At 41.0% G+C, this 13,686-nt stretch overlaps 1 protein-coding gene across 1 annotated transcript in view; it reads right to left on the reverse strand.

Annotated features, from left to right (window-relative positions):
- Positions 1 to 13,686, reverse strand: part of PREP (prolyl endopeptidase) — a 158,250-nt gene that overhangs the window by 63,464 nt on the left and 81,100 nt on the right. Inside the window, exon 8 of the mRNA XM_030556022.1 lies at positions 12,334 to 12,525. Within this exon, the coding sequence (XP_030411882.1) occupies positions 12,334 to 12,525 (192 nt within the window). The remainder of the gene's footprint in view (positions 1 to 12,333; positions 12,526 to 13,686) is intronic.

The following is a 13,686-nucleotide window of genomic DNA, read 5'->3' on the forward strand; positions in this document are numbered from 1 at the left end:
CAGTCTTTTTAAACCAACCACAGCAAAGCTGAATACAGACTAAAAACATGTTTGCACATCCAATTTTCAGAACAAAAGTTCCAGAATATGTTATGTTCTTCCTCATCATCACAATTTTAGATAAGGATAACAAACTCTCAGAATTGTAGGTCAAAACTAATTTGTCCATAACTGTTTCTTTTCCTTATATAGGTCAGATCTGTCCTTCCACTGTTGTGACACTCTGGCTCCTGCTCACCTTTGAATCCTAATGACTGTACAGAGTCATCACCTTCTCCTCATCCTCTTTCCTGAAGGGCCAATAAAAATTTGACACTAGTTTAAATTTTTATAGTTATGTTATTTTAAACATTACATATGCAACTCAAGTGATTGACCCATTTTCTTCAGATTTTTTGGGGAAAAAATTCTGTTTTTTTAACGTAAACCTGGCAACTTTCAGGCCAAACCCTTTATACTGGAATACTAACTGGTATTTTAATCATGGAGCCATGACCTGGTATGACAAGATACTGTAATAGATAAGTATGGCACTCTTTATAAAATAGTAGTTGCTATATAATCATTGCTATGGTGTGGAATAAATCTTATAAGTGAGGATGGATAATGAAATATAGTTTTACATTTTAATTTCTTACGTCTTATTAGGCATTTCAAGTTATAACATCATACCTAGCTCTAACTAAAATAAGAAATACTACATTATTATGTGGCCTCTTTTCATATGGTTCCTATGTACAATAGGCAGTTTGAATAAAACTGTAGAATCTACAAAATGCCAACGTTCAAAGTGGTTTTAGTTCATTTTATAACTTTGGTTTATTAATAAAAATATTAACAAGAAAAAAGTATAGATGCAATAATGGCAATATTCTACTTCTGGCAACACAAGTAATTGTTAGGCAGTACAAATATGGGATGCAGAAGTGCAATTTGTGTTCCCAGTAGACAAAGTACTTCTATAACTAGAAAATTCTCAAATTTTACATTAAAAATGTTCTGCATCTTAAAGTTGTATTAACCTCAGAACTGGGTATAACCCATAACATGCATGAAAAAATATTTATTTAGGTCTCCTCTTTATGTAAATACTTACTCCCCATCAAAAATATCAAGCGAAAGCTCTCCATTTTAAAATATAATTGTGACAATCACTGATTCCTCACTGATTAGTTGGCTACACAATGTAATTTGATGGATCCTTTCAATACAGGTTAAAATTAATTAAATGTTCACTTCCACTGTACTTCCCTTTTCTTAGAGATCATTTCAATTTTTCAGGGCAAAGGTATCTAGTTTCCACTGATACCTCTTACAAATATTGTGGAGCATGCTTTGAAGGTGGTGATATCGGCTCTTATCCACCCCTTCAGTATACTATGTGGTCATAAATAATCTCCACAAGGTGGAGAAAACAGATAACAAGATGGATGGGAGAGGAGAGGAGAGGGAAAGAGTATTTTCAAAAGTGCCTGAGGAGCACAAGTCCCATGGAAGGCCAAGTGGACTTATACTCGTAAATGTATAGAGCACTTCTGAAAGTCTCCCCCAAAACATAGTTACAGAAAATAAATACTAGTATGGGCTATACAAGCACAGAAAGAGAAAAAAAATTAACCAGACTTAAAAGAACAGTAAAGAGCCTACAATTAAGTGAAGTGCTAAATTATCAAACTAAAATAATGCTGAATTTAAAATAATGCTGAATAATAATAGCCATTTCTCTATATAAAACCATGAACTGAATTTCGCTGTACTCTAATCTCTGTTTTGAGAATTGGAGACACAAGACACTATTGTACTTTGTAGTCAAGCCCACAACCTCATCTCCTCTGCTGACACTGCAAGCACGTATCCAGAATGCTTTAACTGGTTTCTTTCCACCTCAAGGAAACGTCTAGAGTCTAGACTGTATATACAGAAAGTTTCCTTTTTAACCAGTATGTAGCCATCATAATATTCTCTGGCACATATTTATTAACATTCACACAAATGTGTATGTTACCGCTAAAAGAAAAGATGATGCTGGTTATGGTCTTTTTAAACAAACCAATACAAACCACATTTTATAACACTGGTGCAAACGGTCCTAGAACTGAATTTGCTGTTATGATACTGAATGCTGTTTTCCTTAGATGAAATTCTCCCAAAGTGCAAAGTTGTGTCTTCCACTTTGGGGGTGGGAATAGTTACGCAAGGTGAGGGGACTATTAGAAGTGAGCCGTAAGAGTGGCTAAAGAGAGAGCACAGAGGAGCTGTGTTGCAACTCTACATACTGCCTGTACATTGGGGTTTGTGTGGATTTTGTTACAACCAATGTACAAGGGGTTTTCAGCACTGAGCTGTTTTTTTCTAGGCTTTGGAGAGAGGCTTAGAGTAGAATTTTAGTCACGAATCATGCCTGGGAGCTCAGAAATGTGTCAACCATTCCAGTTTAGGAGGGATTGTCAGACCATATTTTTATAAATGTGTGTTAATATTTTCCCCAAAAAACAGTCCCTTTAGGACAATGGATTTCACTGAGGTCAAGGATATGTCCCTGTTCCACTAATAAAAATTTCTCTCCTAATAATTTTAATTTGGTTTTAGGTACAGAATGTTGAATTCCTTCATGTCAAAAACCCATCCTGAAAACTTAAGGTATTGAAATTAGTGCTGACCTTTTATTTTTGCAGTGCTAGACACATCATGTCATGTAATCCAACTGTACAGATGCATATTGACATTCTTATCCTGAATCACTGGTGGAGGAGAAGAGAGAACCAAAATGAAGACAAGATCCCATGTGCAAATATTTCCTAAGAGGAAACATCAAACTCACTTCCTGAGCAAGCACATGTGTCAACCCCATTAATAAGGGATACATTTTGATGGAGTTTCAAAGCTCGAGTTCAAAGACAGCTGCTAGTGTGCAATTTTCCTTTCTTCTGCCATGTGAGTTAGTCCACATTTCAGACCAACAGTCATGTTTGTAGAATTCATAGAAAACAACACTTTCCCCCACTGCAATAAACCTAGAATTATTTGTGTGTAGGAAGACCTGCAAAGACAATATTAACAGTTTACAGAATAAAGCATTACTCACTGTAGATATATATTATAAATGGCCATATCTAACAAACACATAAAAAGGAGGCAAAGGACACCCTAAAATAAGATCCTAACACATTTAAGGTCAGTTGCAACCCATATTGCCATACACGTGTGAGAAAGGAAAAAAGTGCAAAGTTGTTCTGAAGCTGCAAACACTGGGGAACTAAGCCTCTCGAGAAACCCAAGGCTACTCCTTGGTCAATCATGACTGGTGCAGGTTTGCCATGGTATCTCTTGAGAAAAAAGCCATGATGGACCTGTGGTAGCCCTGGTCATGAAAAGTCAGATAAAGATTTCAGTCAAAGATGTGCTTCTGGACTAGAACATCTCCAACTGACTGTGATTCATGGACCGTTTCTTGGTCTGAGCATGCTCTGGTCGTGTGAGCAGCTCAGAGTTGTTGCTAGGAAACTCTGGGGCTAAGCCACACCCCCAGCTACTAAATGGTTTCTACTAGAAGCTCACCAATCTGGTCCTTTGGGTAGCTGCCAATTCCCTGCTCCCTACTAGCCTTCTGTGCAATTCACAGTGTATTTTCTTAAGGTTCTGAACAAAGTTTGTGCAACTGTTCCTCAAGAATATTCATGCATCCATTCACTCCCCCACTTTCAATATGCATGCAAAACTCAACAGCGTAAAAAGTCATGGATATTTTTAAAGACAACATGAAAGTAATGGAATGCATAAGTCTCCTGATAGTTGGAATAAACATATAGTTACTACTCACAGAGATAACAATCCCTTCTCATCAGGATCAACTATTTTGTGATCCTGATTCCGAAGTCTGATTTTGTTCTCTGATCTAGTTTTGCTATAATCTTACTTTTATAGGAATATATTTGATTATAGAGTTTTTAGTTTTCAGATCTCGTCTCTCCATTGCAAAGCATTATATACTTAAAAGCACTGAACAAGCAAGCTCTGCAAGAATGTACAAACTTTTTTACACATTGCATTTAAGTTTTATATTGATTGGGAAATGCCCAGAGGTTTGGAAGGATTCTTTATAGTGAATTTAAATAAAAAATGCAATTAGAAATCTGTGTTATACCAACAGCAAAATAATGACAGAAAGGTTATTTTAATACCAAACTTTGCCATAAAAAAAAGATGCCTACAGGGCAAGGCTTAAAACTGAGAAAAAAAAGTGATAAAATAAATAATATTTTGCACTTGTATATAACCTTCTACATGAGGCAATAAAAGTACTTTAAAGTTTGTACATTCTTGTTGCTATTCTCATTTTGGAGAGGGGAAATTAAGGCACAAAGACGTTAACTGAGTTGCTTAAGGTCACTTAAGTCTGTGACAACCAGGAACATAACTCATCTGAGTCCTAAGTCTTAAATGACTACATGAAAATAGCATCTTTTTACTCAACAGACTCATTCAATATTTCTATTCAGAGTCTGTCAGAGTTACAGGGAAGCTCAGAGGCGGGCAAACTTTTTGGCCCAAAAGCCACATATGGGTATAGAAATTGTATGGTGGGCCATGAATGCTCATGAAATTGGGGTTGGGGTGTGGGAGGGGTTGAGGGCTTTGGCTAGGGGTGTGGGTTCTGGGGTGGGGCTGGGAATGAGGGTTTGGGGTGAAGGAGGGTGCTCTGGGCTGGGATAGAGGCATTCGGTGGGCAGGAGGGGGATCAGGCCTGGGGCAGGGGGTTGTGGTGCAGGGCAGGGTAGCTCACGGCAGCAGGGTAGCTCAGGGGTGCAGGCTCCAGGCAGGATTCCAGAAGCAGCGGCATGTCCACCCTCCAGCTCCTACACGGAGGCGCAGCCAGGTGGCTCAGCTACATGCTGCCCAGTTCCGTAGGTGCTGCCCCTGCAGCTCCCATTGGCCATGGTTCCCAGCCAATGGGAGCTGCAGAGCTGATGCCTGGGCCGGGGGCAGTGTGCAGAACCCCCTGGCTGCCCCTACGCATAGGAACTGTAAGGGAGACATGCCACTGGGAGCCGCGTGGAGCAGCCCCAGACTCTGCTCCCCAGCTGGAGCAGAGCAAGCCCCAGACCCTACTCCCCAATGGGAGCTCGAGGGCTGGATTAAAATGGCTGGCAGGTCAGATCTGGCCCTCAGGCTGTCATAACATTTCTTCCCAGATCTGGACCTTAGCGTCCAAAATATGGGTGTTAGCATGAAAACCTCCAAGCTTAGGTACCAGCTTGGACCTGGTATCACTGCCACCAGCTAAGAATTATATAGTGCCTAGCTCACTGTGGTCTCCCCAAAACCTTCCCTGGGGGACCCCAAGACTCAGATTCCTTGAGTCTCACAACAAAGGGGACTAAACCATTTCCCTTCCCCCTCCTCCCCTCCAGGTGTTCCCTCCCTGGGTTCCTGGAGAGATACACAGAAGCAAGCTCCGTGAATCTAAACAGAGGGATTCCATCCCCCCTGTTTCAAGTCCTTGAAACACAAGCACCGAGAGAGCTAACCTCTCTCCCCCCTCACCCAGAGGGTATGCAAAGTCAGGCTTAGTAAATCTAACACAAAAGAAAGAGATTTTCCCCCTGACTTCTTCCTCCCACCAATTCCCTGGTGAGCTGCAGACTCAATTCCCCACTAAAGAAAAACTCCAACAGGTCTTAAAAAGAAAGCTTTATATAAAAAGAGTGAAAAAGGACATAAGATATAGTCTCTGTATCAAGGTGACAATATACAGGGTCAATTCCTTAAAGGGAAAAAAAGAATAAACAGCCTTATCCAAAAAGAATACAATTCAAAACACTCCAGCAACTACACACATGTAAATACAAAAGAAAACAATATAAACCTATTGTCTTACTATCCTTGTACTTACAACTTGGAAACAGAAGATTAGAAAGCCAGGAGATAGAAAAAATCACTCTCAGAGCCGAGAGGGTCAGACCCAAGACAAAGAACAAAGAACTCACACCCAAAACTTCCCTCCACCCAGATTTGAAAAGTCTTGTTTCCTGATTGGTCCTCTGGTCAGGTAATTGGTTCCCTGTGTTAACCCTTTACAGGTAAAAGAACATTAACCCTTAGCTATCTGTTTATGACACAGGCTGTAGTTTGCCCACCCCTGGACTCGTTGCACCTCTGCCCCCTCTCTAGTTTCCCAGATTGCAGCCCCACAGGTATCAGGCCCCATGACTTTTACCTCTCTTTGAGGTGGAACCATGCAATTCTTCCACTTTTAGACCAGATGCTGGACTACAGTATCCTGCTGGGCAAACAGTCAGCACACAAGTCTGAGTGAACCTGGTCCTTCCCTTCAGGAATCTGCTACCAGTAGATTACAATGACCCAAAACACTCTTCTTAAAACAAAAGTATTGTTTATCTAATGATAGGAGTAAAGCATACTTAAGAGAATAAGGCTTTTTAAAACAGCAAAAGGCCTGTCTTATCCCACTGCTTATCTTGCCCCAGACTCCTAACCTTTGGGGAGATGGGTCTTAGTCTCCCCTAGAATTTGTTTTTGTCTCACTCTTAACCATTTCAGGATGCTTTGAACTTCTCCTTCCCCCGAAGACTGAGTACCTCCAAGGGAGACATGGTTGGCAGGCCTAGCAAGGGGTCAAACCAGGGCACCAATGTGAACAGCTCTTGCACAGTCTCAAGTGTTTGCTGTGAAGGGTATACCAGGAACCCCCTCTGCCTTCCTGGGGGCCTTTGCTGACAGCCCGGCTATTGAATGAATTTGATATATGCATACAATAAACACCACAATACCAGGTCAAGATATAAATTTAGAAATCATTACAGCTAACTTCAAACTCAGAGTCCTATCTACTCACTTTAACGACTGCTCTTTATTCTTGGTACCCCTGCAAAGCCAATATATCTATCTATGACTGAATGAACAGAGGGCTCTATTCTAGTTTGTGCATCACCAAAATAAAGACCTATGTAACTGTTTTTAAAGTAACTGTACCCTCTCTTTTGAGTTGCAACGTATAACTACTTTGGAAGTTTACTAAAATCTGCTTCTTACAGCCTTTGCTTAGGGGCCAGTAATTGAGCCCCAGGTGAGCTACAAAAGGGAGGAATCCTCCTCCGCACATTGCAGAGGGGGAGTGAAGCCAGTCCCCAGCAGTAAAAATCTAGCATAACCTGCTTCACTGGCATATTCCCTCTTCCTATTTGTTCTTACAGCAAATATCATAATGGGGTCATGATCCTGCGCAGGGCCTTTGGGAGCTATCACAATATATTTGAATATATGCACTAAAAAACACTTTTGGAGGTGGCCACACTGGTGGCAAGGGAACATTAAATTCCTTACTCCCTCCATCCCCCAATATAGAAGACACTGAACTGAAGGACATATGGCCTTTAGGGGGAGAGGCAGCGCAGGGCTGGGGTCTTTGGGGAAGGGGTGAGGCCTCAGGGGTTCAGTTACCAGCCATCCTGAGGGAGATGATCTAAACTTCATACTGAATTCACCCTGCTGCTCTTAAACAAGCTCTGTGGTATGTAAGATCTCACATTGTTCTGAGATCTCTTTGATGAATGACCTCTGCACATTTAATACTGCCTTTGTTATCTTTTAAACTTGCACTTTAATATTAATTCATAAATATTTACCAAGGTTTATACTCTCTGAGAATTGAATGTAATACAACACAAATGCTTTCCAGTTGGGGGAGCATGGATGGGAATGCATCTCATGGCAAATGCAGATATCCTGGTGCCCTTACTTAAAAATTTTCATTTTTAAATGGTTGTGATTTGTTTTTTTCCCCCTTCGTTCACTGATTAGAGTTCTAAATTTATCTTTACTTTGTGTGAAATGCCTACTGAGAATTAAGTAAACCTTGACAGTGCTTACTGTTAGGGAGAGACTGACTCAAAATAAGAATGCAAATGAAGAATTCTTTACGCTTTATGCTTTTAAACATCTGTCATATTTACAACCACATATTATCAGAATGCATTTGTTTTTTCAAAGTTTTATTGAACTTGTAATGCAGGACTGGGTTGTCAAACACAAGTTAAAGCCCACGGCCAACTGTACCTGGAGGACTGGGTCAGTAAAGCAAATTAAATTCACTCATTTCTTGGTATGTGTATTTTTTTTTTTTGTTAGTTAGGCCGTTAGCTGCACTACAAATGCAGTATGACATATTACCTTATAGTCTGTGAGAAATTTTTGCCACTGGAGGACACTGGCAGAGTTTCATATTTATTAATCCTGACTCACAAAATCTATTTCCATTATAACGTGGTGGTTGTTTTTATGAAATTCAGACTACGTTCATATCCAGAAAAGGAGAAGATATGGCTAACAAGTAGATCATGGAAACGCAGCAGAATTTTGAGTTACAGATTTCCATATTCCATTCTAAGCAAGAAAAATATTTGTACCTTGGAGCATCAGTTGCTAAAATGTTTGTGAAGTGATTTCCAATACTATTCATTATATCTGGGTACATAATCACTATTATATACAACCAAGCAGATCCCCCACAACCTCTCAAAGCTCATAATCAGAAGCAAGCTCCTCACAGACCAGGAGTCTGAACAAACCAATTCAAAGCAGCACCCTGATAGAACAACAGATGCAAAACTTCATATCTCCACTGCCACCCCACAATACACCTTTCAAGATCCATGGATCCCACACTTGCCTACCACAACATGTGGTGTACTACATCCAGTGCACTAAATGCCCTGATGATAACTATCTGGATGAAACTATGCAATACCTATGCTCTTGAATGAGCTCACACAGGAAAATTAAAAAAAAAAAAAAAAAAAAAGACAAAAACACCCTATCACCTATTACTTTTCACTAAGCAGCCACACTACATCTGACCTATCCACCCTCATCCTCAAAGGAAACCTGCACAACACTCTCCAAAGACAAGCCTGGAGACTTAAATTCATTACTCTTCTAGACACTAAAAATCATAGACTGAACAGAGACACTGGATTTATGGCTCATTACAACAATCTGTAACTCACTAAACTCCTCTTTATGTCCTACGGCTGCAGAGGTGTTAACAGGCCACTCTGCCTTGAATAGTCCCTTACAATATGTGCTTACTACTTATGCTAAACAATCTGCTGTGGCGCTGTGAGTACTTTTCCCAGACCAGAAGAAGAGCTCTGTGTGGCTCTCACCAACAGAAGTTGGACCAATAAAAGATGTTGCCTCACCCACTTTGTCTCTCTAAGCAGCAAATGCTCATTTAACCTTTGAATTCTTATAGTCATAACTTTTGTAGGAGGCGTTTTATTACTATGTCATCTTTGTAACAAATTAAATCAAATTCACTTGACTCTAAGGCTTTCACATCAATAAATTATTAACTGCCTTCTGCTACAATTGTGTCTTTCCAAACAAAATCTTGGAAGGATTAAAGCAATATGACATAACGGCAGGCTGGTCTTTCTTCACTACAATAGCTTGCGCTTTAGGAATGAAGGATTCTAGTTTCATCAGCGGCAATCTAGTGTTATTTTCTTTTATTTAGAGCTATGTCTCAGGATTGTTACAAGCACGTATGGTTCCTTTGGCACAGAGGAATGCAGCCCTTTAATTTATAGGTGCCACCACATTTTATCAAACTGTTTTAGATTATTTCATTTTAGTGTTGGCTTTAATATATATTTAATCCCCATTATCTAATGAAGCCACTTAGCTATCTCTATAAAGCTAAATCGGCTTAAATTCTCAGAGTATTTCTTGGAGCCTCCTACACTCCCAACATGCTAGAAAAACTCCAGGGGGATAGAAAATATTTACTGGAGCTCCGCTCTGGGCATTGTATATTATTGTGTATTGCTGCTCTGCATGTAGGTATAGTGAAATTTTGATTATCCAGGCCACAGTCACCCAAAACTTTCAGTTCACTGCAGGTCGGACATGTCCACTGGTGTTTAGGTTGAAGTGTCTGAGCCATTTTTTAGTTTCTAATGGCCACTACTCTCAGTACTCTGATTTATCTGAACCTTTAGTTATCTAAATTAAGTCCTAGTTCCATTTGAATAGTCAAGGTTGCCAAATATAATCCCTTAAAGATGTTTTTGATGCATTAAAATTATTATATGACTATACACACATACTCAATTTGACTTTGCTTATAGAAAGGAAAAGCTGAAGCAGAAATCTACTGTGAAATAACTCCTCGTGTGCTAAAACTAAAAAAATCAAGGTAGAGCACAGGATTATCATTTCAGAAAAGTAGTAACAAAATGTATTAGTGTCAAGATCCATAGCATTTGGGCACTGTTAGACTTTTAGCTGTATATTTAACTCAAAGCCATGTTTTACATTGCTGTTACCTATGACTTAAATAGAACTTCAGAGATTGATGAACAGTTAACAGATGACCAGAATGGAAGATAATTTGTCACTTCTATCTATTATTTATTACACATATAGCACTGACAACGTACTCCGCCCCGCACAAGTAAAAGGTGAAGGAGTTCCCTGCATCAAAGAGCTTACAATCTAAAATAGAGACCTAGAGGGCTCAATATTTGAGTATGACCAAGCTGTGCTTGCCATCTTTGCAACCCCAAAACCTTAGGACAGCCAAAGGCCCATTTGACTTTGAGCATAACTTGGAAAAGCATAGTCCAGTCATGCTCCATTCCCCCCCGCCCCCGCCCAATAATCCTTGTATCAGGGATAGAGGTAGGAAATGGTAGTGTAGAGCTGGCTAAGGTGGTTCTATGCCAATTAGTGATTCCCCATGTTGGGGGATTTTTCAGTTGTCAATTTAAAGCAGCTTTACAGCCCTTTTGTGGCACATAGAACCCAGGGTATGGCAAGGATGTGGTCCAGAGACTGCGGGATACACTGGGAAAGCCAAAGGAGGGAATCATCCACAGAGTTCTTAGAACATTATTCTCATGAATTCACAGCTTCTGGGTGTCATGGAAGAAGTGATCTAACAGTGTTTTGAAAGAGAAGAGAGCGGAGGCTGTGTTAGCTGGGATACAGCAGTCAGGGCCGGCGCTACCATTTAGGCAGCCTAGGCAATCGCCTAGGGTGCCAGAATAATTGGTGGGCGCCGTTTTGCCGGAGGGGGCGGCAGGCGGCTCCGGTGGAGCTGCCGCAGTGGTGCCTGGGGAGGGTCCGGTGCTCCGCAGCTCCAGTGGAGCTGCCGCAGTCGTGCCTGCAGGCAGGCGACTGCTCGCGCGTCTCCGGTGGACCGCCCGCAGGCATCACCACAGCAGCTCCACCGGAGCCACGGAGCACCGGACCCTCCACAGGCACCACTGCAGCAGCTCCAGCGGAGCCGCGGGACCAGCGCGCAGGGCGGCAAAATTGCCGTCCGCCTAGGGCACTCAAACCCCAGCACCGGTCCTGACAGCAGTCACTTGGTAAGTATACAGGACTCTTATTATTTCATCACCAATGTAAAATGCAATACATAGGAACATTACCACAAAATCAGTGAGGGGATTTGAACAAAAAAACCTGGTAAAAAAAATGTGTAGTTTTCAAACAGTCATTATTATGCTAGTCAGGTATAATTACACAACGTACTGTAGGGAGCATGAAGCACCAAAATGTATTAAACTTTGAAACACTGGAACAAAGATGCATCAGGATAGGATTTTCTACAATATCTACAATTAATTCACCACACATAAATACTAAAAAAATCCCAAAATAAGTGCATTTAAAATAAAAACTCCTGAGTTAGTGTAAAGTTTTGGAATTTATTGTACTGCATCTTTATTTTAATTCAAAATCAGAAGGTCCTGCTTTCACTTTTCCTTAAAAAACAAAAAATTCAAAAAATATCAAATACTCTAGCCATCTCTTTTATGCCATCAAATCTTGCCTTGCCTTTCAGCACTCCCAATTCCTGTCAGCTCAAGAACGACAGATCAAACCTGTGTCTCAAAGTCTGATCCCCTGGCTTATAATGTACTATACCACTGCTAGGCTAGCTCTTACTTTTGTCTGCTTACAGGGCCCCAATTAACATATCTGAGTGCCTGACAAATGTTAAATCAATCTCCACAAAGCCCCATAAAATGGGGATAAAATTAGCCTAATTTTATAGATGGTGAAATGAGGCACAAAGAAACAAGGAATTTGAGCAAGGTCACACAGGAAATCTGCGACAAAGGTAGGAAATGAACCGAGATCTCTCAAGTCTCAGTCTGGTGCCTTAACCAACTCAAAAGAATCCCTACAACTGTAAATAGGAAAAAAAAGGGGTCTAAACGACAAGCCCTTTTCAATAACTAGCAGACTGACTTGGAAAAAAACAGAATAGGACATCTTTCACATGGTTTATATTCTTACCTAGAACATCTCTTTCATGCTCAGGGACAAGCACTTTCCATTTGGATTCATCTGAATCACTGAAGTCAATATTGATTAATCGATAATTTGGAGCATGGAGGTTTGTCTTGAAAGTGAACACTGTTCCCTCATTGGTGACATAGTCATATTCGGCATCAAAGTTGTCTATCAGCTTCACCCATTGAAGAATTCCTAAGAGCAAACAATTCATTCATATTAATTCCTTACTCTTTAAACAAGAAACATTTTATTTTAATACTTAACAATAAAGTTCTTCGGACTGCACAGTAGCTTCTTCCTCCTACAATAATGACTGTATTAGTTATTCCTGCATATAAAATCACAAACAAGCCTTGAGTTGAATACTTAATAAATAGCAGCTGCGAGCTTACCAATTGAGAAATTGAATTCCAACACATTGTTATTTTACAGCATTTGGTACTTACCCAAAGGAAGATCAGACATCAATATTCATTAAAAAGTAATTTTTAAATTTGTGTGGCATGAATCTTTGATTTTCCTAGGAACTTTTGAAAATGCTTCATTGGATAACACGGAGGTCCACCGGAGCCACGCGAGCAGCCGACTATCCGCCTGCAGGCACGACTGCGGCAGCTCCACCGGAGCCACGGAGCACCGGACCCTCCCCAGGCACCACTGCGGCAGCTCCACCGGAGCCGCCTGCCGCCCCCTCCGGCAAAACGACGCCCACCATTTATTCTGGCACCCTAGGCGATTGCCTAGGCTGCCTAAATGGTAGCGCCGGCCCTGCTCTGACCTCCTATTTGCAGAGGCCACAGAACTTCCCCAAAATAACTCCTAGAGCATAACTTTTAGGAAAAAAACCTAAATATTTATCTACTATAGTCAGTGATGGAGAATCCACCACAGCCCTTGGCAAACTGTTCCAATGGTTAATTACTTTCACTGTTAAAATTTTACACCTTATTTACAGTCTGAATTTGTCTAGGTCAACTTCCAGCCACTGGATTGTGTTAGAATTTCTCAGCTAGACCGAAGAACCTATTATTAAATATTTTGTTCTGCATGTAGGTACTTTGCTTTAATTTTTTAAGCAAAATAGATAATCCATTTGGTAAGTTGATATACAATAGGGATCAGCAACCTTTTGCACCCAGCCCGCCAGGGTAAGCACTCTGGCGGGCCGGGCTGGTTTGTTTTCCTGCCACATCTGCAGTTTCGGCCGATCGTGGCTCCCACTGGCCGTGGTTCACCGTTCCACGCCAATAGGGGCGGTGGGAAGGGGCGGTCAGCATATCTCTCGGCCTGCGCAGCTTCCCACAGCCCCCATTGGCCTGGAAGGGTGAACCACAGCCAGTGGGAGCCATGATC

This window comes from Gopherus evgoodei, chromosome 3 (genome assembly GCF_007399415.2).
Source record: "Gopherus evgoodei ecotype Sinaloan lineage chromosome 3, rGopEvg1_v1.p, whole genome shotgun sequence".
In the NCBI taxonomy this organism is placed as follows: domain Eukaryota; kingdom Metazoa; phylum Chordata; order Testudines; family Testudinidae; genus Gopherus; species Gopherus evgoodei.